Source organism: Filicampus tigris, chromosome 14 (assembly GCF_054856515.1).
Source record: "Filicampus tigris isolate MCC_2025a chromosome 14, RoL_Ftig_1.0, whole genome shotgun sequence".
In the NCBI taxonomy this organism is placed as follows: Eukaryota; Metazoa; Chordata; class Actinopteri; order Syngnathiformes; family Syngnathidae; genus Filicampus; species Filicampus tigris.
In genome coordinates, this window is record NC_141230.1 from 17,276,066 (window position 1) to 17,302,704 (window position 26,639).

Sequence of the window (26,639 nt, forward strand, 5' to 3'; positions counted from 1 at the left end):
TTATTGTTTTGTTTTTTTTAAGTCTGTCGTCATTCGTCAGCAAAACGGGCATCCCTCAGTACTGACGGAATTCCCACCTCCGGTATTTTATTTCTTAAAAATACATTTTCTAAATAGTCTACTGTGTAAAACGGCAGCATTTTGTGTTTTGTGTTATTTTACTATTGTATTGCTGGGTGAGCAACAGACATGACTCCATACCTCTTACATTCTGTACAGTATGTGTGAAAGGGAAGCTCCATACATTCGTACAAAAGCATGAATTGGAAGCGAAGCGGCGTGAAAGCAGCAGCAGGAGCTTCTGACATCCGCGAGTCCAAGGTTGCACGCTGCTACTGTTGATGGCTGCTGATGGCGGTGACGTCATTCGGCAGCGTGTGGGCGGCTGCGTGGGTGGAAAATGATTCCCAAATGAGGATGTGCTGTGCAGGGAAGAAGAGCTGTCAGGAAGGGGCTGGATCACCCTCCGCTTAGCCCGCTGTCAGGCTTCCACTGTGAACCTCATCTATAATAATGCAAACTACAGAAAAAAATCATTTGTAATAAATACAACTCCTCCGGAAGGCCGTTTTAGTTGAATTTATTGCACAAAGGGGCGGTGACAAAACACACAGGATGTCATTGTATTATCAGGAGAGAATAACAAAAATGAATTTCATATACAGTAATAGTTTTCAAAAGCACACACATTTGTTGACGATTTAGAAGAAAAAAAAGTTTAGTTGTCATGTCAAGCAGAAGCGCCGAAATTCATCCGTTGATTTGTTAGGGAAATTTGAATTACATCAGTCATAGTCAGGCAAGTTCTAAGTCAACTAAAAACCCACTGGACACATCATTAGGTACACTTACACACTCGAATCACACCCAAATACAATAATGTGGCCTTTACAAAGATGCTCAAGGAACTGAATTTTGACAGAATATTACCATGGTAGCAGTTTAATCACACTTCTCAGTGATGCACACAAAACTGTTTTTGTTCTCACCAAGTACTTACATTTGAGTACTTCCTGATACAGAGCATAAATACCTGATGATCAGTATCAGTGCATCCCTAGAAATATCAAACAAGCATGATTATCTTAGTAAGAGCATCCTTTTAGATACAAAACTAGCACTGGATGTTGTACCCAATGATTTGGCAAACATTTTGGTGGGGAAAGGGAGTTAAAGCTTCTTCCAAAAAGGAAAGTCATCACTATCGATTTGAAGAAACACAAAGATATTCACTGGAAATGCTTACACACAGCACTAAAAAATGTTGTTTGTAGGAGTTTGCCCCCGTCTTTGGTAGCACAAGAGCGAAACGTGACGTTGTGGCGTTATTAAAACTCATTCAATCCCAGGCACATATTGATATACTTTTTTTTTTTCTTTTTTTTTTTTCATGTAGTAGGCAAAAGGAGTGTCTGAAAATGGCTTGCGTTGAATGAGTTTTAATTCTAAGTAACGTGTTAGTCAGTAACATATCTTGGGAGCTTTGGATACAAAAACACAAAGTTACACAAACACAAATACGTAATTGTGAAAAGTCAAGTCAAGGTCCTAGCAGGGGTTAGTTCATTCATTCAAAAACAAAAACAAAAAAAAGACATACAATATTTGAATTTTTATGGCAACAGGTCATAAGTGTGACACATTCACAGAGTCATTGTTGCTTGACAAAAGGGAAGGGCGACGTACGCGAGTGCATCGTCGGGAAGTATCCAAGTACACGATTTCGAGGGGGAGGCAGACAAAAGCTTTCCAAAAGGCACAGAGCTTCAGTGACGAAGATGAGGATGATGATGATGATGATGATCTCATCCACGGAAAGCCGTCTTAAAAAACATTTGGTCCATATCCACATTAAGGCCCATGTACAGTACTAGTACACTCTTTTATCCTCACTCGGAAGACAATTCATCACACTAGTGGAAGGCTATCCAGCTTTAGGTCTGTGTACTAGTATGCTACTAGTGACATAAAATCCACACACACAAAAAAAACCCATCTCACGCCTCACTAGTGGCATGAATAGTGCATAGACGTCAATTAGTGCGGTTTTGTCTCACTGGTGACACGCAGTTGTCCTACTAGTGTGCACAAATGTCATACGGTAGTGGGGAAAAAATATATCAGAAAGACAGTCATTCATTATTCTACCAGTGTGCAGTAGTTGATGTAGCTTAAATTGCTCATTATCCATTTTAAGATTGTACTAGTACCTCTAGAGGTGTGTGTGTGATGTTACTAGTAAAACACAGTCATTCTACAAGTGTGCTTACTCGTGAATATAAAGAACACAACAGTACTTCATGGACTAGTAATAGTCAGCCAATAGTGGAACTAGTACTGGAAAAGCCTTTAGTACACTAGTACATGCATATCTTAAACTGTATATCAGATACATGGTGAAACATCTGGAAAGGTTGTACTAGTAGGTGTTAAATGAAACTAGTAGTGGAAGAAAAAGTTTACTAGTAGTAAAACATCATTGTACTAGTGCGCCCTGGTTGTCCTACTAGTGCACTCAATTATTGTACTAGTGAGGACTAAGCGCATATTCACGCATGAACCCTAAGATGAATATCTAAGGATACTAGTTGGCCAAAAATAGCACTGGTCGTGGAAATATTCTACTAGTATATTGGATACTAGTGACAAAAGGGCGTAGTAGTACAATGACCTTAAACTGGATGTCAAGTATCTCAAATGTTTTCAAACATCCGCAAAATGTCCTCCTAGTAGGCCAAAAGTGGCACTAGCAGTGGGGAAAAAAGAAAACTTTACTAGTAAATACGCAGTCGTTCCAGCAGTGCGTTACTAGTGAAAACAAAGAGCGTACTAGTACACGGACCTTAAAGTGGATATCAAGGATATGGAAGAAATGCTCAAAGGACTTTCCACAGAAGTGACGTGCTGTAAGCGAGATGTGCGTCACTGCTTGATCCGGCTCATTTCATGAGCGCACGCACACGATGGCATGACATGAAAGATGAACAACAACACAAGCGTCCCTTTCAAATTGGGAGAATCTCTTTGCATGGTTTTGGAGGGGCTGTGTGAAAGTGTGAAAGTGTGTGCGTGGGTGGGTGGGCGGGGTTAGAGGAGGTTCCTGTTCCCGAAGATGTTTGCGGGGTCCACGTAGTCTTTGACGGACTGCAGCATGCCCAGACCCACACTGGAGATGGTCTGCCTCATCCACTCCTTGCGAAGTTTCCCCACTGGGGACACACAAAGACAACACAAATGAATGCTTGAGCTGCTGCCGATGTTTCCGCAGTGTCAGGCTTACACGACGCCGTTTTTATGATAGTTTGGGGGCTTTTGATCGTTTTTTTTTTAATTCACTTACTTTACATTAGTTTTTAGAGTAGGTTTGTTCATCTTTGTTAGTTTGGTTTTTCTTGATTTTCTTTTTTTTGTTAATATATACAGTCGACCCAGCGCATATTTGTGGTCACATTCACATTTTTGCAGATTTTTTTTCCAATTTATTTTCAATATTTTAGGTATAATCTTTTTAATTAGGTGTATAAGAAAAACATTAAGAATCAGAAAATCGGTTTTGATTTGACAAACCAAATCAAATGGTTCCATTTTATAATCATTGCATCATCGTATCAAATTGCACCCGACGTATCGAGATACGTATCGAGATACGTATCGAGTCGTCTTTCATGAGAGGTGTAAATCGGTTTGATGTTGCTGTTGATTTCTTATTCCTTTGATTCAACTAACTTGTTTTAATTATTTTTCGAGCGGGTTTGCTCCATTTTATTTTTTCGCAAATACTTTGTTGTTGTTGTCGTTCAGTTTTTTTTGTAGCTTTAGTATTAGTTTTTTATTATACATTTGACTTCTGCATACTAGCAGTTTGGCACTCAAGGATTAGCATTTTTTCCACAATATTTGGACTTTTTAGTAGGGTTTTTTTTGTTGTTGTTCTCCCGTCCCCACCTTGCCACCATTTCCTCTTCCCCTAAATTGTCGTACAGTAATGTTAACGTAAATACAAAATAAATTTAAGTGGAACTCCAAAAGCTTATGTAAGAAATCAATTAAATAACACAAAAAGGAGAGACATGTAAAGTCACAATAATTATAGCTCTTTATAAACGTTAAATGTAGTTTCAGTTCTTGTTTTTTTTTTTTAAACACACATAGTTTTAATTTGATTAATTTAATGAAAATTTTGTTCCAGTGTTAATTATTTTGTTAGTTTTCCTTAACTATAATAACCTTTGGTGTACATGTATGTGCCTTTAAAAGGCGCGGGGGCGGGGCCTGGCGGGGTGACGCGACGTCGGCGAGTGAATGTCCGGGTGAGAGCTGTGGCCGACGGCAGCTGCGCAAGTGTGCTTGATTGTTTTTTTCGGGCGTTCAATACATGGTTGAAAAAAAGCGCAAGGGCGATTGTGCCTCTCCTTTGCCACATGCGAGGGCAATCCCATGTGGCTCAAAAGCGGCCAAAAAAATAATGGAGGTTCTCATGACAGACAGCTCGATACGTTTCATAAAAAAATAAAATTGAAAAAAAAATAAAAAAGTGCGGAGCACTCCTGCAAAGTTTCCCCACTGCGGAGACAGAGAACAGAAATGAATGGATGGATGAGGACGAAGAGGAGTGAAAGGGGGGTGGGGGGGGGGTGATGTTTGTAGTGGGGAGTGGGGGTGTACGGGCACGGCTGATTGCTCGGCAGGCTGCTGTGAGCCAATCAATCTTGTGAGAGTGAGTGAATAAACAGAGGGTGATAAATGCTTTGATTCAGCCAGGAGAAATGTTTTGCATGACGTGATTTATAGAGCTCAGCAGACTATCAAACTCATTAGGCCGCTTGCGTGTGTGTGTGTGTGTGTGTGTGTGTGTGTGCGTCTTCCTAGAGGGGGATGAGGAGGGGCTGGGGGGGGGGGGGCGTGATCGCACGGCCCCACCCGGCCACCCTAACTGGCTCCTCTCACCCAGCCAGATGACACCCTGCAGCTCACAACTTCCATCCATCCCTCACTCACTCCGTCCATCCAGCGAGAGAGAATTTGATCTTTTTTTTTAACTTTTTTTTTTTTCCACTTCTACATTTTTTGTTTTACTTTTTACTTCTATTTTTTTTTTTAATACTTCTTTTGTCCACTTCTTTTTACTTCTGACTGGGTTCCAATTCAATCCTATTTTTCTTTATTTCTTGATCCGTGGTGCATTCGGATGAAGGCATTTCACGGGACGCGATTAATCGACAAATCATCGATTATCTGAGTAATCGATTCTTTTTGATCATTGAATTGTTTATCACTCATAATTTCAGCTTCTCTGAAGTAAATGAAGTGAAAGCGGACTGACTCTGTGTTGAAGCAAAAATAAAACAATTACTTTTACTTTGAAAAACAATGATCAGCATTTTCGCCTGCCGTTTTAGTCGTTTTTGAATAAAGAGCTGGAAATTTCACCAAAAACAATGAACGGATTAACCAATTATGAAAATACTCGCTAGTTGCAGCCCTAGTCACATTCGTTAGAGATCATCGGGTGTTCCACATAAAATTGTCCAGTTTCACTTAATCAGTCTGAAATGTATTTTTTTATATTTATTCACTACAAATATTGTATCTTTGCACATTTTTCTATGCCAGTGATATAAAGTAAACCTCTTGTAACATTTTTGTTTGGTGGTGTGCTGTGAGAGATTTCAAATGCAAAATGTTTGCCTTGGCTCTATAAAGGCTGGCAAACGCTGTCTTAAATCAATAATTTATTAGGGAAACTAGAAACAAGGGCAAATAGTCAAAGAGGGTGTGTCGTGTCATAATTCTTCAACCTAATATGATAAAACGACATTTCAATTGACAGATTCAAAATAACTGCCAAAAACTCCCATGTGCAGATGCCCAATTGTATAATACAGAAATAATACAAATGTGAAAAAACGTTTAGCTGGCTTTAAACTCATTCACTGCCCATGACGTATTTATTTTGTCTTTTCACAGTCCTGCCATTCAATCCCAGGGACTTTTTTAAATATTTTTTTTTTTCAAATTTTTTCAAACGTTAGGTTAAAAGAGGGTCTGAAAATGTCTGCCCGTAAATGAGTTAACAATTGACACGGCTCTAATATGCCCTTTTTACCCGATGTTAAATTGTCTACGCTTTTGCTGGAGCTTAGAATTTATGCTTTTTGTTTAATGTGCTTATTAGCGGGCAGACGAGAGCGTATTTCGATAACAACAAGCTGCCATTGACATCGGACCTGTCTGAAAGTTGTGCACCATATCAGGTGCTTTTCAATTTGGACTTTTGGAGGCGGGGCCACACGCGCTATCGTTTGGGAACGCGTCAGCCTGAGAACAGGTGCTCGTCACTGTGTAAATAGTTGAAAGTCGCAGAGTAATCACAGCAGATTAGACCACGCGACCACCCCACCCCCCCCCCCAGCCCCGCCCCCGCCCGGATAGGACGAGCCCTGACATATTTGTTATTAGAGTCCAGCCAAGCAACCCAGATGGGGATCGGGCTGTGAGGGCCTCCTGACACGAGAGGGCAGACATGAGGGTCACCGGGGTGGGGGCGGGGGGGCTCTGATAGCACATGCACCCCCAGATGGTGACAGAGGGACCAATCAGCTGCTGCCCCATAACTTAAAAAAAAAGAAAAATAGAAATTGGTGCTCTCCAGGAGCGTCCCCCCCCCCCCCCCCCCCCTTTGGTTCCACCTCCATGCCTCCTCCTGGGAAGGAGAGAAAACAGAAGGTGGCGGGACTGCATCATTGCCTCCATCAGCGTGATAATTTACACATCTATCTTGTCGCTCTCGCTCTCTCTCTCGCTCGCTCGCTCGCTGGCCGTCGCCATCAATCTCTCCACGCAGCTGAGGCCAGGCGCAGAGAGCGAGAGCGAGAGCGAGAGGTGCGCCGCGGCCCGGGCACAGGCTTTGTCCCGCCGCTGCAAGGTAGAGCTCAACTGAATCATCTCCATCTTTCGCGGTGAAGGTGAGGACGGAGGGCTCCTCGCCCACAAATGGAGGTCGCGGGAATGAACGTCAGGGCCTCCCCCCCCCCCCCCCCAAGTATTGATAGATGGCGCGGTGCACAGGTGATGGATGCTCAAGAGGCTCCGCGCTGCTGCTGCAGCGGTGACCCACTTGAAGCAGTGCTTTTACAAGCGGCCATCCATTTTCGATCACGCTTCTCCTGTTCAGGGTCACGGGGGTCTCCAGACCATCCCGCTTGAGTTTTAAAGCAAGAGGCGGGGTGCACCCTGGATTGATCACCTGTCAATCACAGGGATGACACACACCACTTTCGCACCAAGCCGGTGCCAGTGCTAGTTCAGAGCACAATTAGCACCAGTTTCTTTCTTTTTTTCTCTGTGTGTGTATTGTTGGAAGCGAGAGGGAATTTTTGCAAAAAAAAAAAAAAAAAATACAACTTGCTTAAACAGGCCCTTTTCACCCATCGGTTTTGTCAAGTACCACTTCCGAAAACACTGTTAATCAAAAACAAGGCAGAGGTTTTATTCCTAAAAAGTATTTCTTTTTGCAAACCACTATAACGCTAATTTTAAAACACACATTGAGTTGGCTTCTTTATGAAATGTGCTATATAAATAAGATGCCTTGCCTAATCACTTAAAATAGGGTTCAACTGATGGACTTTTGAAGCAGACTTCCAATATTTGGCATAGTAAAACTCTGATAACTGATTAAATGGTCGATAAAGAAAAATATATATCGTAAATGATAAATGAAATAACTTCGTTTTTGGTCCTTTAATGCTTACATCAATCAAGATATGAATTACAGGCAGAACATTTAACTGTTTGACAATACATTGTCCTAGTATTTGTTTAACTTTATAAGAGAGAGAAAAAGCTGTGTTAATATGTGTAAAAAAGAAAAAAAGGAACATCAATTTTCAAAACGATATCGTCCGATTAATCGGTTCTGCCCTGGTTCAAACGTTAACACTGTGTTTAAATATAGAAAAAGAAAAAACGGACACTTAAATGGATTAATTAAAATGTATTGCAAAAGTTAAAAAAATTATGCTAATTAAATGTTGAAAAACAAACACTTCTTATTGATTACAAGCTAATTGCACAATACTTAGGTTAAATACAACTGAACTGAATTGAAAAATGAGTGTTCTGTCCAAACGGCCCCCACGTTGGATGGAGCTGCAGACCTGCGAATTTTCCACCTTTAGAGGTCGTAACACAACTGGAATACCACTATATGATTTGTTTTATTTGAAAACATGACAGATCGGGTACTCATAAAAAAAAAAGTACCTCTGTACACATAAAATACTAGCTAATCTAATTTTGTGACCCAATTGCGGTATCCTCCCGCTTCACTTCATTAAAGAAATAGGCAAATAAATGCCCAATCTTCTGTCATGGTTCTGATGCGGCAATTTTGCAGTATCTCTGTGTGAAAAAGGCTCCTGACTCCTTTGGCTAAAGTCACTTACAAGCGCATGTTAGCATTGTGTTGTGTTCCGCGTGAGGCAGTGGTGGATCGCTCGACATAAAAAAAAAAAAAAAAAGAAAAAAAAAAGTGTATTTCCCGCTGTGCCCTCCAACCTGGCCATCCTTGACTACATCTGTTTGCTTTGATACACAAAACCCACTGCAAGCGGCTCCATTTGTCAGCGGCTGATTGTAGCCAGACAAACTGGTCTGTCCGCGGCCAGATAGCGAGCCCCGCTGTGATTAATCACAATTACAGAGTGGGCCTCGTACACAGGAGCCGCATCAATAGCCCCCCGTCCCCCCCCGCTTCCCGTCACCTCCCAAGGCTGCTCGGGGTGGCCCGGGCCACCGTTTGGAGGTCAGCATTCGAGCGGCAACACCGGCGGCGCCGTTTACGCCGGCCCCCCGCCACCGCCGCCTTTTTATTAGCAATCTTTTAATTTTGGAGCCTTCCCCGCCTTTGGGGAAAAAAAATTGCAATTTAATATCGCGGCTGATTCGCTGCATACTGTTTTTGACAGGTGTGATGAATCGCCTGAAGTGATGTATGAAAACAGCCAGGCGGATGGCAATATAGATAAGGCGGGCGTTTCGCAGAGCCCTGATGGGGCCACGGGCAGAGTAGAGTGGCTCGGCCGCCCTCCCCCCTGCTCACGTTTCATTTGGTCGCGGCCGAGATGAACGAATGGCTCGGCGGCAGCTGCCGGGGCGCAGTTTGGAGCCGTGAAGGAGGCCAAGACAAAAATGTCAACTAAAGCGGCAATCGCGCATACCAGTTTTGAACTATTTACCCGATGGGAGACTCCACACGTGATGAGGGGGGAAAAAAATATGGCAGGTGTGTGCTTACTGAGACTTAACACACGGAACCGCATCAGACGCGGTACCGAGACCGGCCGGTGAGAGGCAGCAAGCTGCCGCAGGGGATTCGGACTGACGGAAAACACAAAGAACAAAGAGTAGTAGTAGAAGAAATAAAAGGAGATCAAATAAGTGTTAACTAATCCGCTAACTACAGTGAATCCAGCCTATTTGGGGATTATATAATCTTTCTGAAATGCCCTAAAATTCCACAAGATGGCGCAGAAGCCCGGGACAATAGCAAAGTAGTAATTAGTGTCAAGAAAGTATGTTGAACCAGGATTGTTAGCGGATGTGAGAAGTATTTTTATGCGCTGTAATTGTACAGCATTTCTGGGGCAATTGTTTCAAAATGACAGGATCAGAAAGCCATTTATTTTGAAGAGTAGATTAGCGCTTTTTTCTTCTGGCTTTTACCTCAGTTTGAGATGTCGAGTTTTGTGCCCCATTGTTGTTTTATTATTTTCTCACGTTGGTCTTATATCCCGTGTATCTATTAACGTGTGCTGTTCCTTGCAGTGTGTTTATTTTCCTTGTTTAGGTTCTGCTGTGTTAGGCACTTTGGCCAACTGTGTTTAAGGCCCAGGTTAACGCTGGTCAACAGCAAACTTTAATCAGAGATGGCTTTATGTGTCCCTAAATGTATTTTTTGACACTGATTGCAAAAACGTTTTTTCCTAGCACATCAGGTTTTTGAGATTGCGTAATGCTGATTTTTACCATGCATTATAATTTAGAGCTATGACTTTTCAGTGCCAAAAAATAAAAAAGAAAAAAAAAGAAAATCCACCTGTTGCTGAACCTAACAATTTTACGAAATAAATTATTTACTATTACTTATTATACATTACGTAATATATTATTGTTATGATATTAGAAACTTGATATGCTCGAGAAAAAAACAGAGCAGATTCGGAATTAGTGCAAAGAATTAATCTAGAAAAGTTCAATGCAGCTTTGATTAAAAAAAAAAAAAAAATTAAAAACGATTTTAACCAGTGTAATCTTTTAGCGACATCCAATCAGGCCTTCGCAAACATTGATCGGAAACAGGAAAAAAAAAAAATGCTCAAAATCAGACGGATCATCAGTATCTGTGCACCCATTTAACACGCATATATAAAAAGAATAACGACAACAATAGATACACCAGCACAATCTAACATTTCTCTCTGTATTGTGGTTGTAGTTTGTAGCGGCGTCACGCAGATCTTGCACTGGCTCTCGTTCGAGACAACGTTGAGACTTGTGTGTGCGCGCGTGCGTGTGCGCATGCATATGAATGCTCCCGCTATGCAAATCAGAATCCACGTGAGCTTGTCCTACCTCCATGGTGATGCGATAAACTGCCTCCGTTGGCAAGGATCTCCTCTCGAGCAGCGTGCTGAAAAGAAACAAAATATCACACTTGAGTCATTCATCCGCAATCTGCCAGCATATCCTTGCGTAAGGCGGACGAAACGAGGCACCTCCACTTGCTCGTACACGTGCACTGGATCGGCGAGGCCCCTGTAGTTGAAGGCGAAGTAAAAGTAGACGCACGCTCCGGCGTCATATGTTTGAGTCACCCTGCAAAGCAAAACATGACGATGGGAACATTTGTCACTTGCAACATCAAGTCGTCAAGGGTTTCAATTGTGACACTGGCTTCAAGGAACTCATATCCTATATCTGATATTTATTTAAGATTTGACAGGCGATTATTAATAATTCCGATGATGACATATTTGCTTTTCAGTCAAGGTAGCTCTCTGAGGGCCCGCAACCAAAATGAGTTTGACACTATTGATTTAAATCAAGCAACTGAGAAAGGCCTCAAAAAGCCAAACAACAGTATTTACGTCTGCGCTTCTAAATGAAAAGTTCCTTAAATTGAGAGTCAAGACGGGTCCCGCGGCTCCGAGTCTCTCGTGCGGCCCGAGGAGCCGAGGGCGGAGCCCTTGTTCATTTGACATGGCCCATCACCTGGCACGCTGGCTGCTTCAGAGGTTAAATGGACAAATCAATCATGTGACAGACCACGGCCGGGAAATGAATAGCCGTGGCATAATCAGGCGGGGTTGCCTAATCTGTCCACCAGCATAGAGCAGCCGCCTGGCTCTCTTCAGCCGCTTTGTCGTCTGTCTGTCTGTCTGTCTGTCTGTCAGACGCTGGTGAGGGCTGCGTGGCTGAGTGCCACATCCAAACATTCACGAAGGCTTGACTATTATGCTTACATGAGAAGTAAGACATATCGCTTAATGATTGGTTTGAATTGAGATACCACCCCAAATGTTGGGAAATGTCACTTTGGGACCACTTTGCTAAAATAGCAGAGTATAGCGATAAGCCTGCTCGTGCAAACCTGACGTCCGGCCTGGTCTAAGTGTTATGACATTAAAGTAGCATAGATGGGTCGGAAGCTTGTCTATTTATTTATTTATTTATTTTTTGGAAACAACCGAGTAAATCTTCTGTTACCCGCCCATTTCTGAAAATGTGTCTGTGAAGGAGCCACTCTGCACTAATTCACATAATGACCCAAGCTCACTGGGATGCGAACATCCAGAGCCACTTTCAAGCACACAGCTGAAATGGACCCTTTTTTTTTTTTTTTTTTTTTTTTTTTTTTAACCCACTATGGGTCAAAAAGGGACCGACCCTATGGGCCCATTTCTTACCCAAAGCGGATACGCGAATTGCATAATGGATATTACATGCAACGTCTCCTTTAAGGTGCTAGTTTAGCAGACTGTGCACAGCGGATTTACTTCAAAAGAACAAGCTTTAGCTTTAATCTCTGAAGCAACAATGCATCACTTGCAAATCCGTCACTGATGTTTTTGGTCATTAGCGCCGCCGAAAAAACAACCTCAGTCTTACTCTCTGTTGCAGGGAGCACACTTGGGGGCTTGTAGAAAACAACTGTGAGGCAATCCATCACAATCACAAATGTTACCTGCATGTAGACAATGGCGGAAACTGGACTCCTTTGTCTTTACACTCCCCTACGATGCGAGCTTTGACGTTCCGGCAGATGTCCAAAACCCTGCGAGTGACAGCAAATATGAGTTGTTTTCCCTTTAACGTGGCAGAAAATGCTTATGGACTACATTTGGCCGTAAAAAGAAATTACACAAAGGGGGAGGAGGAACTGGACTCGAACATTGAAACCACCGCGAGAGGTTCCCACTGGTGCAGAAATGGCCGCCAGCATGTGCAGGAGTGTGGAGGACGGTGAGGAGGATGTCTAATGAGGCAAGCGCCTGCGCTCGCTCGCCCTCCCACTGTCGCGCGTTACGCAACGAGGGACGACAATGACAACAAGGACGAAATGTGGAGCGCGCTTGCAATCGGGTGGGACTTGAACCCGCGGCTCGAGCCTGGATCAAGTGAGTGGGTTGATTTACAATGGTTGACAATTAGTTCAGACTTCCGCTGCGATGGCACCGAAGGCATATTTTTTATTTTTTTCCTAATGGAGGACAGCTTAAAAAAAAATATGCAGCAATCTGAAAAAAAAAAAAAGGGGTCAACGGGCATCCCAGAATTTATGGGTGGTCAATCTTTGGGCCTCCACTGTGGACAGGTGGTCCTCGGTTGACGCTGGCCCCAACATTTCGGGTTCCAAATGCCTCTCCAGAATTTGTTTGCAAAGCGGCCTACGATTACATCATCACGCGGCACACGAAGGCAAATTAAGTTGTCACTGTAATTACTGTTTTTCATTTGATTGCTTTATATTTACGCCTGATGAGTGTTTTTCCAACAACTATCAACTGTAACTATGCTCTTACTAAAGCATTCACGTGCGAAAAATAAGACAGGAAAGAAAAAGAAACTGTAATTGGAGTGCCTTGATCTAAGTGGTTGTGACGAGTGCTGAAATGAGACGCGGCCGGTGCAAAAATTCACAATTGTGTATTTACCTGTCCCAGGGTACAGAGGTCTCAAAGGACTCGCCTATCACATAGTAGTCCATCCCTAAGTCCTGTCCGGAGGAGAACATCAACATTATGCATGTGTCTATTAAGGAAAGTCGAAAAACCTGTTGATAGTTATTCACGAAACTGAGTAGCAGGTTGGCGAGTGAGCAAAGGAAGATCATATTGAATATTCACGCAGATCCGTTTTTTTTGTTGGCAAATATGAGAAATAAAGGTGGAGTTGAGTGGATCTATTAACTCATCAGTCTATGTATCCGATCAATAAATCCATCAATCTATCATCACCATAATCACTTTTTTTTTATCCATCTATCCAACCACTCTTTTGCTTGCTTTCTTTTTCACTTTTTTCCTTATATTCACATTTTTTTTTCTCGTTCTTTGAACATCTAATAGAATGGAATCCAGTCATAGGTTATCCTTTTAAAAAAAAGAATCAAAAGAGCAATACTCAAAATCAACACACAATAAGTATGACCACATCAAATCAAGGGCCTGGAGGTCACATTCTGAAGACTCCTTGTGTTCTGTCACAAGGCCCGCTCAGCCCGCGTTTAAAAAAAAAAAAAAAAATGCCAGCGCGGTCACCCACCCGGAGGTAAGCGATGACAAAGGTCAACATGTAGCCCCTCTGACCATTGTCCTCTCCAGCTGCCAGGCCCCTGGAAAAAAAAAAAAAAAAAGATAACAGGGTTAATATTCAACAGTGGCTTCTTTGTGAGCCGCTCTCACGGCAGCTGCGTGCGAGCCTGTCAATCCAACAATGCGCAGATCAATGGGGCCGCGCTGTGTGCCTCGCCGCAGGTCAGCCGCACATCCATCACCTGCAGTGTGTAATCAAATTTTCATCTAGCACCCAAACTAATCAGGCCAAGCTCATTAGAAAATCGCTATATCGATTCATGCCGTTTCCCGACACCAGAGGAAAATATCCCTCACAGGGCTGCACTTATCCATCACTGGCACTTGATCGTCTTTTACTGGAAAATAATGCGATAAAGCTGAGGATGCTCTGTGCACCTGCCAACTTTCTTATGATGCAATTGCTGCTTATCAAAAGGTCACTCAGTCCTCCAGTTTAGCCAATAACAACCTAATAATCATGAACAATCAATGCTCAGTATTGTTGCACCACCTTCTTGAGACAAAGACTACACAAACTGCTCTTTGGCTTCTATGATTTATTTCAGTTTCACGATGCTTGAGTTGAAAAAAAACAACAACAGAAAACTATTTTGCACATAAATTAATATTGTTTTTTGGACCAAAAGGCATAACTGGACTTTGCAGTGGCGTCATATCATACAGGTGTCAGGTGTTTCACATACTTTGGCCCTTTCAATGAGCTAAATAAAGTAAAAACACATTTTTAAAAATTGGGAAAAAAATGAAATGAAAAAAAAGTGAAATTTATTTTTCTGAAAGCACAAACATTAATTCTCATAAATATTTTCCAATAAATATTGGCCACTTGTAATAGATGTGTTGAGAAATTGGACCTTTACAAACAAACTGAATTTGTAATTTAATCGTCAAAAGAAAACAAGAAAATAATCACAGTACAAACAAATAGAGATTTAAATGCGAAATGAATAGCTTTCTTATACTGTAAATTAAAAGTGAGTACTATGTTGTTGGTTTTTTTTTGCTTTTGTTTTGCCTTTGTGGAGGCGTACTATATATTGTGGCCAGTGACAGTATATTACATTTTTAATGATTTTTAATCATCCTACGATTGCAGAGTAGAATATACAGTGAAAAACGAGCCCAAATCTTTCCGGTCTGCACTGCGAGGTGACATAACTGTAACTGAATGTTTCAAATTGGCCTAAATCATCTGTGGAGCATCCCAGTGAGCGTGATGGGTAACTGATTTCCCCCCAGAAGACCTCATTGATCAGCACCAACAAAGGCGGGCCTGGCAGGAGGACATCCACAGGTGATCCATCACCGCAAACTAAGACAAACAACTGAGCGCGACACCAAGCCCAAAGCGTCCTTTTCACCGTTACTTCTACTTATGGCTGGTGAAGTTAAGCGAGGCGAGTGATTTCTTTGGAGGGTTATTGGGCCAGAGATGGTTGTGTGCTGCAGTTGTTGTGATGTATTAAGGAATAATAGGGCCAAACTGAAAAGAAATATTAAAATGACAAAAAAAGTCTTAACGTTACAAAAAATAAAGTTGTTATATCACGTTTTGTTTTTTTTACATTCATTTCTAAATTAATTTGATTAATTTCTTAACAAAAAAAAAAAACATAGTGAGACCAGCAGCTGTCTTTCTTGAAATCTGTCATATCAATTTTTTTTGTCAGGGGTCAAATATTATTGTTTGTCAAACTTATACCGACTTCAGAAAATTCTCATCTCAGGTTCATGGTTGCAATTAATGAAGGGGAAGCCGATACCAGTCTTATTTCAAGATATCGCGTCGTCATGAAGGCTATCGATACCAGTCAGTGGCGCCCTCTTATGGCCGTTTCAGGAAGTAAATGGTATGCATGGCTAACAGAATGTTTTTCCAAGTGACCTGTGTCCATGTCACTCCTAGCAAATGCAGTTTGGGTGGTGTAATAACTCTCTCCATTAGTATATTTTATGCATATAATTTACCTGCTTTCATCGACTGGGAAACTCAGAATGTTATTATTCGGTGCATTGATTCGGTCTATTTTTCCTCGTGAATGCAGTACAGGCGATATCGCTCATTTATTTGTGTGTATTAATACAGAGTGTATACTCACCTGTTACCCACATGCTTGTACTTTTATCCACCTATATTTTGTAACTTATACTATCATTTTATACAGATTGCGTTCTCTGTTTGTATTTGTTGCTGCTCCTGCTTGAAGGTTTGTGATTATGGTAACATCTTTGCCCATTTCCGTTCGCCTGTCATTGGTGTTCCACACGATATGTTTGCATTAATAAGCAAGTGCACTTTCATAAAAACACAATGATATAGTTTGGTTCAACATTTTGTGTTGACATTTTGGTTTTACTTCAACTGGGAGTGACAAACAGCTTTAAGAAAGTACACTTAGGCTTCTTTATCTGGAGAACAGCGTGTGCCTTAATAATACTCCTTTTCATAGTGATTGAGAGGAGGAGGAAAGTACTGACCCAAACTTCGCAGCAATGTCATAAACTTGCTTCTCGTGCTGCAGGACTTTCTCTCGGTCTCCCTCAAACAGCAGGGTGGCCACGCACAAGCGGTTCTGGTCGAAGCCTTTGAACTGAGGATTTAAGAGGCCGAGGTTCATTTTTCATGAGAAACACTTATCGGGCGCCTCCAACACAGACCGCTTGCGCTCGTGCTTTACCTTGGTGATGTACAGTTTCTTCAGGCCGTCCAGAAAGGAGGTGAAAAGTGACGACACTTGAGGCTTGAGGGCGTGACCTGCGGACAAGCCAGTTAAAGGTTAGCCACAAAGGCGCGGACGGGGATTTTGTTTCAAACATTAGTCATCGTCTTACGCTCGCATCTCCCAGGAATTAGCGAGAGCAGGCCGGTCAAGAGTTATTTGGGCTCAAAACGGCAACATTTGAATAACTTTACAATGGGCCAGCGGTTGCTGGCGACAGTGACTATAAATCACAATCTTTCTGAAGGGAAGCTACGTTGACGTGGCGATATCAGTCTTCCTCACGCGCACATTTTTTGATTTATTCCCGATCGGACGCACAAAAAGTGCCTGCGGACAAGCAAAATGAGGGCCCCGGGCCAACGGGACGGCTATCAATCAAGTCACGCGTGATGTCGCCGAGACTTAGCAGTTCATTTATTTCTCCCCGCGCATGCTCCAGTCTTTTCATCACTTAGTGGCCTAATTTTGTCCACTATGAGGTTTGACGATGTGTCTTTAGCTCTGTCAGCACCCGCACACTGTTTAATTAAGAACTCGACATCGGCGAGGGACGTCGCAACCTGACTGTGGATCACTTTACTCTTAAATACCACCCCCATCCTTTTTTTCTTTGCTCCTCCCTTCGGCGTGTAAAATCCCAGTGATCGCGACAACAATCTCATTTTTCATCTTGAATGCGTGGACAGGCGCGACTAAATTGCACGTGTAGTCCCGATCTGAGAAGGCATCAATTGGTCGTACTCAACATGATTAAAAGTGTGAAAGAAGCCACTAATAAGCCCGACAACGTATCATGGAGCCATGAGTTTTAGTTATTAGTGGGGAAAAACCTGGTGGCTTCATCTAGCTTGCTTAATGCTTGCTCAGAAGTGCCTACTTGGTGAAAAGCGGAAATCTAGGCGAGATAATGAGCTCCCTGGAGGCTGGGAGAGTTTTACTCCGATCTCTGGTGAGGCCAGATGCATTGGCCAGACCGTAAGGAACAGCATCATAAAACTTCAATGGAATGACGACTTCACTTAGGCCTGAGAGCCATTTTTCAACTCGTTGCGTCTTATCTTCAGCTGAAAGGAAAATACAGCCAGTGCCGTTCATTGATGGACAAAGATAAAAGAAGATCAGGTTGCCGTTTCAAAATCACAGATTGGATTTTAAAAAAGGAATGTTCAAAAACAGGACTTAAAGTGCTTTGTTTCCCTGCCCCCCCCTTCCCCATCCCCTCCCAAAAAAGGGTCCAAAACAACTTACCAAATTTAAATTGCTCATTATCCATTAGTCGAATAGATGCAGGAGCACACCTCTAAAATAATAAGAGGGGAAAAAAAAGAATGATAAAAGAAATGAAAATCAGTAGAAATTCACTGTAATTTTCTGAGAAATGATAAAAAAGTTCAAACATAAAAACAAAAATCCCTCCTGCAAAAGTCGGAGGCATTTGTTTTTTCATTTGATAAGTCTGGATGAATCAATTGTAAATGATTTGTAACATTTCAATTGATCAACACAAAACTTCAAATTCAGCTAAGAAACTTTCCGTGGCAGTTGGCGCCTGGTTACAAAACTGTTGAAAAATACCTCTTAAAAAAAATACTTTTATAGTCTATGGAGAGCAGTTATTTTTTAATGACTGTTGAACACTTAAAATCATTTGCATCAAACCTAACTGAATGGATTATTTAACTGCATTTTTTTTCCCGTTTCATCAGAAACTGATACCATTTAGCATAAACACAACATTTTCGTACTGCTGGTGCTGCTGTGACAAAATATGGGAGTATTTGTTGTTTGTGACCAAGTTGTAACTTACTTGACAATAGAGTTGACAATACACAAACATGAGCCACTTTTTTTCTGCACAAAATCAACTTACATTGTAATTTTTCTCCATAGAGTAGAAAAATATCTTTGTTTGGTAAAATAGCGCTACCTGTTTGGCAACTTCTCGAAGACAAGCGACACCCTTCTCAAAGTTGGGGAACACCACTGAGCCGTATTTCTGATACTCTGGCATGGGTCGAATCTTCATTGTCACTTCTGTGACCACACCCAGGGTTCCTGTAGAAAAAAAAAATAAAAAAATCACAGTTTATGAAGGGGGGAAAAAAGAAGTAAGTTAGGGACCGTCATTCATATGAAGTTAGTACTCATTGGAGGTATTTTTTTTGTTTTTTTTTACAGGGTTCTGGTAAATGTCCTGGGGGTCCTTGTGGTGACCTTTGTCTCACATTTCACCAATGGGGGGGAAATCTGGTTTTCTACCGGGGCGGGGAGGAGGGCAACAAAGATTTATCAGCGAGGAGTATGAGGAAATAAAGCAAGGCTCTCTCAAAGGCAGGCAAGCCCAGAGCCGCAGCACATATATAGATAGAGCTAAACCTCTGACCCACCTTATGACCCCAAAAACTCTTCATTGGGGGGCTGCAAGAGAGGAGAAGCCACTGTGCACGCTTGAAAATGCGGACACGGGAAATAAGAGGGAGATAATAGTTTCAAAAACATATGCGGCATCACACACGGAAAATGTGTTTTGAAGTCGGACGAATCAACATTTGGGGTATTTGTTGGAAGGTTTGTTTTTGCTCGACCACGCCACGTTGGAGCTCTGAGTGCCCTTGGCAAAAGCAGCTGCACTTCTGAGGTCGAGTGGGCCTTCACGATGATGTTTTGTAAGATTGTGGACACAGTGCAGCAACGTGGCGGCACAAGTGGACGAGTGCGAACAAAAGACTCCTTTTTATTTTGTGGATTTGAAATACCTAATGTGACAAAAAAAAAGATTGCGTGTCTGTGATTAGTCTTGTTGCCATCTTCAACTTTGTTTTCAGAAAGACCGGGACTTAATTATCACTCATCCTTATCAACTTTAAAAGAATTTTAACTGTTGAAAGAAGTGGCAAAACTACCAAACGGTTATTCTTTACTACAGGCTGATTTCAGAAAACATTTTCATTTAAAATACTTATATAGGAAAAAAAAAAAAATTGAGCATTTGAAAATAAATCACGCTCAAACTAAAACGTCTCAGCGTGTATTCTGCCACCAGCAGTTATTTTGGTCAAATGTTCAATATAGTGGCAAGTGCAGCTCAATTGCAGTTAAAGGAGCATGCTGTCCTCAAACAACAAAAAAGATCACAGGCAGTCTGGATCAGTATAAACGTTTCTTTGTTATATCTGCTTGCAAGGGTCTTATTTTTACTGGTGACTCTTTGGGATTGTTGAAATCACTTGTACTCTAATTGCTGCTCTCATAACAATGGGCATGTGTAAAAAAAAAAAAAAAAAAAGTCCACAATCTGATCACATGCAACGGGCTCAACAGTTAATACCATGCCCTGCATTACTACAGACGGGGTCTTGACAAGCACACCCTCTCATTAGATGAGCTTCCTCAGCCTGTTATGGCCTTAAATGAAGTCTCAAATGTGACGATACAAGGCACCAGACTGCTCCCCAGTGGCAAGCATGCAGCCAATTTACTCAAGACCCCCAGGCTCCTCTCTCTATAGATTGTGATAGGGAGCAGGGGAGAAACACAGAGAGGAGGTTCAAACGTTTTTGGGTTTTTTTTGACTAATGATTAGCTGGATTACTGTAAAAAAAAAAAAAAAAAAAAGGGGAAAAAAAAAAAAGGAAAAAACAACACCGTTGGCGTAACTGCGTGTGAGGTCTAGGGTAGAGCTGCAGCCGACAGCAGCTCCTGCGTGACTGTGGTCATTAAGTGTTTTATTGTTCTCCTGGCATTAAAAAAAATGTCTGTCATTGACTGTGGCTCTCCTTTCCCACAACCGCGTGCATTACAGCAAGTATGTGAAGTGACCCCGCATATTTGTGGTCCAGCTTTTGTAAATACCGATATTTACTGATTTCCTCCGTTATACACTGAAAAACTCGCCAATGAATTGTTTTTCTCCTCAGGTCAATAAAAGTATCGCTTTGCTGCCATCCCGTGGCATCCTGGTGCCAAGGAACTATGTTGAAGTGAGTTGAGGAGCTTGATTTAGACCAAGGGTAAGCTACCTTGAATCAAAAAGGTATTTGGACTTTTGGACCTGCAAAAAAAAAAAAAAAACAACAACAACTGGGGCCACAAAACTGTTTTGACACAAAGTGAAGATAACAATGCAAGTCTTCAAAAAAAAAACAACTTTGATTTATCCATTGTTTAGCTACCAGGGGTCAAATAAGTCTTGGCAGCAGGCGACGGCAGCATATTTTGAGCGACAACAAAAATGCAAGTGTTTTATTTTATGATACAGCATTAAAATAAATCGGCGAATTTACAGTAGAATTTGAAAAACGTGCAAACTTAAATAAGATTTTTAAATACTCATGTGTTTTGCACTCTGGAACCGAGGGTTGCCTACCCGTGATTTAGACAAAAGCAGTGCTTTGCCACCATCTTGTGGCATCTATAAGAAATTTTCGACCTTTTAATGGCAGGTGTCAATTATTCGATGATTTTTACAATTCGACGCCGCAAGTCAGTTTACCCATCCCCGTTAAATGAAATTAAAAAAAAAAAAAAAAAAGATATAGCGGGGGAATACTGTATATTTATATAACCAAAGGTTGTGGCACACTGAATGAAATGCATTCGTCATTTGACGTTGTCAAGATGTGACAACATCCTAAATAGAGTTGAAGGTTTTGCAACTACGTCAGCGACGGGTTCGGATCCCAGGTGCAGCGAGTATACGGTAAATAGTAGTCAGGGACAGTCACGTCAAGGACAGGGCGCTGCAGACGTGTGCGCAAGCATGAGAATGATCCTCATGTTGCCGCTTTTCACCCAGACGCGGACACAGCTGCAAAGGCGGCCAAATGCGCTGACGGCGCGATGAAACGAAAACATGAGCAGACCTTCAGATCCCATGATGAAGTGGTGAACGTCCGGCCCTGTAGACATGCGGGGGCCCTGACAGCTCTTCTCAATCACCCCACGCGGAGTCACCATCTTCACGTGGACAACCTTTTCCCACCAGGGGAAGCAAAAAGAAAGCAACATACTATCATTTAGACAGAAAAATGGTTTCCCCTTTTGGGTTTAAAAATTACAACCATTGCTCCATGCCATGTGGGATCATGCTGCGGTCTTTTGCACTTCAGGGGGTGTGAGTGAAAATGTTTTGGAAAGTGTTCCCTTCCTATGAACAGATGAGCACGCACCAGGTCTTCAATGTTGCCATAGATGTTCTTCTTCATGCCCGATGCTCTGGTCGCCACCCAGCCCCCGACTGAGCTGAACTCCATGGAGTCCGGCTCGTGGCCTGTGCAGTAGCCGCTCTCGTTCAGCTGACAAACAAAGAGGAAGCTGTTGAAAGTCAAATTGTGTGCCATCATTTCAAACATTGTGATTATCAATCAGTGATATCATAAATTATAGACCAGAAGAGTATAATGTGGTTGTCTTCATTATTATCCGTTGCTGGTTTTCCAGGACAAATCACATGGTTCTACTCCATTATAATGAGGCATGTGGCATCCATTTTGACTAAGGTTTAAGGAAGAGAGCGTGGTTCCTTGGCCTGTCCCAACATGTGCTTACGTGTCACTGCTGTGGGGGATGAGGAACTTAATGCCCAACAACCTCCACAAGAGGGCCTCGAAACAAAATGTGATTCAAATCCTCTAAGCTTTTTTTTTTTTTTTTTTTTTTTCCCCCTATGGATGATGACAAGTTAGTACTCCGTAAATGTGGCCCAGTCTAAACACAGAGGCGTCTGCGGTAGCTCCAACTTATGGAATGTTAACCATCAAACGTCAGCTTTTTTCAGAGTTTACTCTCCCGTTAAGCACTCGAAAAACATGACTGCACTCACCTGACGCTCCAAATCCTGACCAATGATGCCCGCTTCCAGGTGGGCGGTTAAATTTTTCTCATCGATCCACAGAATGCGGTTCTGCAAGGGGGGGGGGGGGGGAGAAATACCAGATACCGTAACGCTATTTATAATAATGTGTGCGTGCGCAGCGAGGCCACCACATTCAGCTCCCCAAGGTTAAACTCATTTTAATATCCAATTTCAAATATATGCTTCTTATTTAGGCAGCTAAGCAGTGGGCTCGGGCCTACCTGCAGGCGGTCACGAACTGAACCCCAAGAGCCATCAATTACACAGCAGAGGTAATAAAGTTTATGTTCCTGCTTTGCTGCTTTTTTTTTTTGCACACCGGAAACACCTCACCTCTGACTTCTGACCTCAGCAACAAACCACTGGTGGGACAGCGGCATATTTATCGTTTTCACACAGTTCAAAGGACAACACTGTACTGGATATTTGTTGTCTTATATTCTGTTCTCAAAACGTTCTCATGTTCATGTGAGAGATGAATTTACATTAAGATGAATGGATACTGCCAATCTATTATATTTGTGTGATGCTTCTTGTATGTTATTGGATTTATGGGATGCAGCTGTTGTTTTTACTATTATGGTTACTATGATGGCTTTGTTGCTTAATGTAAAACGTGTGGCAAATGGGCATTCATTACTATTATTATCATTATTATTTTTAATAACGGCTAAACAATAGGAGGATGTGTTAATCTATTTCAAAGACTTGGGAAAACCATAAACAAGGGAGTCATTGTTTTCCAAGTATCTTTTTTTTATTTTTTTTTTTTTAAATGTGTTAAAGCCATTTACAGTACATACCATCTGAGAGGTATCCAGAGAGACAATACAGCGAGCTTCATCTGCGGGACACTCGAGAGCACTGGAGACACTTGTACCTCCTGTATTTGTGGTGGGTCACACCAAAAGCACAGAAAATGACGGGAACACTGGAATGTTAACACTGTTATGAAATGCGCTATATAAATAAAATTGTATCATATTGTATTGTAAATCTTAAAAATAAAGTTAAGCTATTGTAGCTAAAGTGCTATTGTATCCGTTTGCAGTAATAGTGCAGAAAAAGAAGCTTTTTTTTTTTTCTTCATAAATATAATGGGCGGAGATAATAGATAATACTGTACAGTTACCATGAAATCCAAGTGCATGTAATGTACCGGTATTCGGTTTAGGGCTGGCTGGAAGCTTTGAAAACTCACCTCCGTATGGTATTAAACAAACGTTGTGTTTGCATGCCAGTTCCACAAGTTTGACGACATCATTGTGGCAGTCTGCAAAGACACAAGACTTCATCTTCAAAATTGAGGTCATCATGATAGGTAGATATATTACCATTTAACCTCCTCTATTGCAAACATAAATTAACTCTCACAGCACATTCTAAAATAAACGAGATATGGCAGAGGTGATAAATTGTGTGTTGATATTGGCAGGGCCATTAGAGAAGGAAAGAGCAGGTAAACAGGGCGTGTATTCATTTGCCAGAGGCTTTCCCCAGGTGGAGTGCGACTGCATGAAGCGGTGCTCTTTGTTGTGAGGTGATCCGAATCAATACAAACGTGTTGCAGCCAATAACAGAGCCCACATCAGGTGACAGTTAGTGGGGAGGAGGACGCACTTAAGCAGGCTAAAGTGTATGAGGCAGCAGCGGGGAATGCCCGCATCCTGCTACAGGCTACTGACTGACAGACACCAGACACACGGCCACTCTTGAAATTGACATTTTAACTAAATTAACCCGGCTCAAAAGCAAACAGCTTGGCTTGGAGGCACGCCGTGATCGAGCATTGGAACTACTAATGAAACGTGAAATATGAAAATATCAAACATGTTAAAGAGGGTTGTCCATGGAAAATTTAGATTACTGCCAAACATCCATTCAGCATTAGATTAGGTTATAATTTAAGAACTGACAGAGATATGGTGTTATAATTTCCCATTGTAAATGATTGCCATTATTTTAACATTTGTATTAGATTTTTTTTATGACTTTACCAAACTTCCTTGCAAAAGTACTTGCTCATCATTAAAATCAAAATAAAACTCTGTTTGATATATTTTCCATGCCCTTAGGCAGGGATGCTAAAAAGTACAGCAGGGGTCACCAATCTTTTAGAGAGCTACTTTGGCTAAATGAAAGTCTCCAGTGTGACTTGTGTTTTATAGACGCGACTGACAACATTAATGATCCAGCCGCATTTGCATAACAGATGCTCCCTCAAGTTTTGCTCCTTCGGCGGCAAAGAAAATGGAGGGCTGGAAGGATGGGTGGACAGATGCTAGGAACTATGTTGAAGTGAGGGGAGGAGCTTCACTTTGACCATTTCCCAGTCTGATATTAAAAAAAGCTGCCATCTTGTGGCACCTAAAGCCAATTATCATTACTTGCGGACTTTCGCTTTTCGCGGGAGGACTCGGTTTTCGGTTTCTCGACTTAATGCAGCTATTCTTTGCCCCTTGGGCGGCATGGAATAATGTCAGCCATGATAACAGACATCAAGACTCACAATCAGCAATGCAAGCCAAAAGTGGATCCCAGCAGCTTCCATCCGACACCACTTAAGAATCCTACACTCACATATATTAATATCCGTGCCTCAAAAACAGATGAATGAATGAAAATGGCACCGCCAGAAAAAGACATGCTTAGAAACTCACTAGGCCACACCACCACATCCGGAAGGCGACCAAATCTTCCTTCTCGCATGGCAAAGATCTCATGTAAGCAATGTCCTGCAAACGAAATTAGAGGAGTGAGCAATTGGAGCACACGCAAAAAAAATAACAAAATTTTAAAAATGAAACAGAGGAGAGCAAGCTATCTCAAGGTGAGCATTACCGTGGCTGCGAAATATGCGGTCCTCTGCGTCGTGAGAGAAGGGAATACCAGAGGATTTCAAATCGTCCACAAAGGGTTTGTTAAGAGTGGGAGCTTGAACGGCGTTGCTGTTCAGGAGGGGCTGAGACAAAACAAAACATTGTCATTTACTTGCCGGCGGTTGCTTGCGGAAAGAACAACTATGAAAGACGAGCACTCACTGTTGCCAGAGTTTTGTGCTGTAGACTGGCTCCAAATGTGCTTTCAAACCAGTCTTTCAGGCCAGGGATGATCAAACCACTCAATCTATATCTGGATATAGATCAAAAGGACACATAGTCCGAACAATTTTTTTGTTTTGTTTTGTTTAACTGATAAGCTTACATAAGAGAAGTTAAGCAACATCCTGTTTTTGTCCGATTAACTTCCGAAATAGCTTTCCTTTCACCATCTCAAGCATGTCACTCATGTTCTTCCTGCACTCAACTGTCACTTTAGGGACAAAGTGTTATACTATACACGGTCTCACAGAAAATATGGAATTATTTTGTTGTCAATACTTCAAATGATGTCAAATTTTAACAAGAAGTTTAAAAACAAAGTTTTTTTTTAGGTCACAGTATTCTCTAGCTACCATTCTTGTTCTTCAGCTAAAATTCAGGCCAAATTGAATCAATGCATTTGCGAAATCGGTTATAATATCAACATCCGTTTAATATGGTGTTGGAATTTATGGTCTTAAAGTCCGTTGAATTTTGTCTGCTTACGACATGTAGTTACAGTATTATGTTATATTAACTTTTCAAATGATGGTGATTTTTCTGGGACACCCTCTATGTATATTCATTTGTTTAAAAAAATGTGTAATAATTCATAAATAATTCCCAGTTTTAACTGACTGATGAATCCAACAATCAATAATTGCCAACTGCATCATACTGAGAACTGCTCCTAATATTTTTGCCCTTTTCATCCAACAGAACAGAAATATTAAAAACAGCTCTCATGATGCAATGAGTTTTTATGCCAAGGCAAACAACAACAATAATCAATTTGTTCAACTATTAATACCCCGGTACGCCAAACAAAACATTTTAATCTGCAGTTTTAACTCTTGTATTGGATCACATTCGATTGTGTAAGAATTGTGTCATGTTTGTTTTATGTGGTTTTTTTTACGCAAATGACCACCCCAAAATAAAAGTGGCTCTTCGATTACTACTTAAATGACCAAGCAGTAGCATATATGAGGCCAAGCGTTAATAGAAAAAAATGAGGCTGAATTTTATCCCTAAAGACTATATTTAATATTATTTGAAGACACTGTCACATTAAGCACAGTCTGAATATCAACACTGCGCT

The 26,639-nt window shown here is 41.6% G+C and overlaps 1 protein-coding gene across 1 annotated transcript in view; it reads right to left on the bottom strand.

Annotated features, from left to right (window-relative positions):
- Positions 1-564: 564 nt before the first annotated feature.
- The window catches only part of agps (alkylglycerone phosphate synthase), a 30,613-nt gene continuing 4,538 nt past the window's right edge, over positions 565-26,639 (bottom strand). The window contains exons 3-20 of the mRNA XM_086051659.1: positions 25,499-25,589; positions 25,299-25,419; positions 25,118-25,192; positions 23,659-23,730; positions 23,261-23,340; positions 22,425-22,505; positions 21,772-21,897; positions 21,466-21,574; positions 18,531-18,658; positions 17,852-17,903; positions 16,559-16,635; positions 16,359-16,471; positions 13,828-13,897; positions 13,218-13,279; positions 12,248-12,337; positions 10,779-10,878; positions 10,636-10,693; positions 565-3,209 (exon numbers count right to left, since the gene is read on the bottom strand). Of these exons, the coding sequence (XP_085907785.1) occupies positions 3,088-3,209; positions 10,636-10,693; positions 10,779-10,878; positions 12,248-12,337; positions 13,218-13,279; positions 13,828-13,897; positions 16,359-16,471; positions 16,559-16,635; positions 17,852-17,903; positions 18,531-18,658; positions 21,466-21,574; positions 21,772-21,897; positions 22,425-22,505; positions 23,261-23,340; positions 23,659-23,730; positions 25,118-25,192; positions 25,299-25,419; positions 25,499-25,589 (1,627 nt within the window). The 3' untranslated portion in view covers positions 565-3,087. The remainder of the gene's footprint in view (positions 3,210-10,635; positions 10,694-10,778; positions 10,879-12,247; positions 12,338-13,217; positions 13,280-13,827; positions 13,898-16,358; positions 16,472-16,558; positions 16,636-17,851; positions 17,904-18,530; positions 18,659-21,465; positions 21,575-21,771; positions 21,898-22,424; positions 22,506-23,260; positions 23,341-23,658; positions 23,731-25,117; positions 25,193-25,298; positions 25,420-25,498; positions 25,590-26,639) is intronic.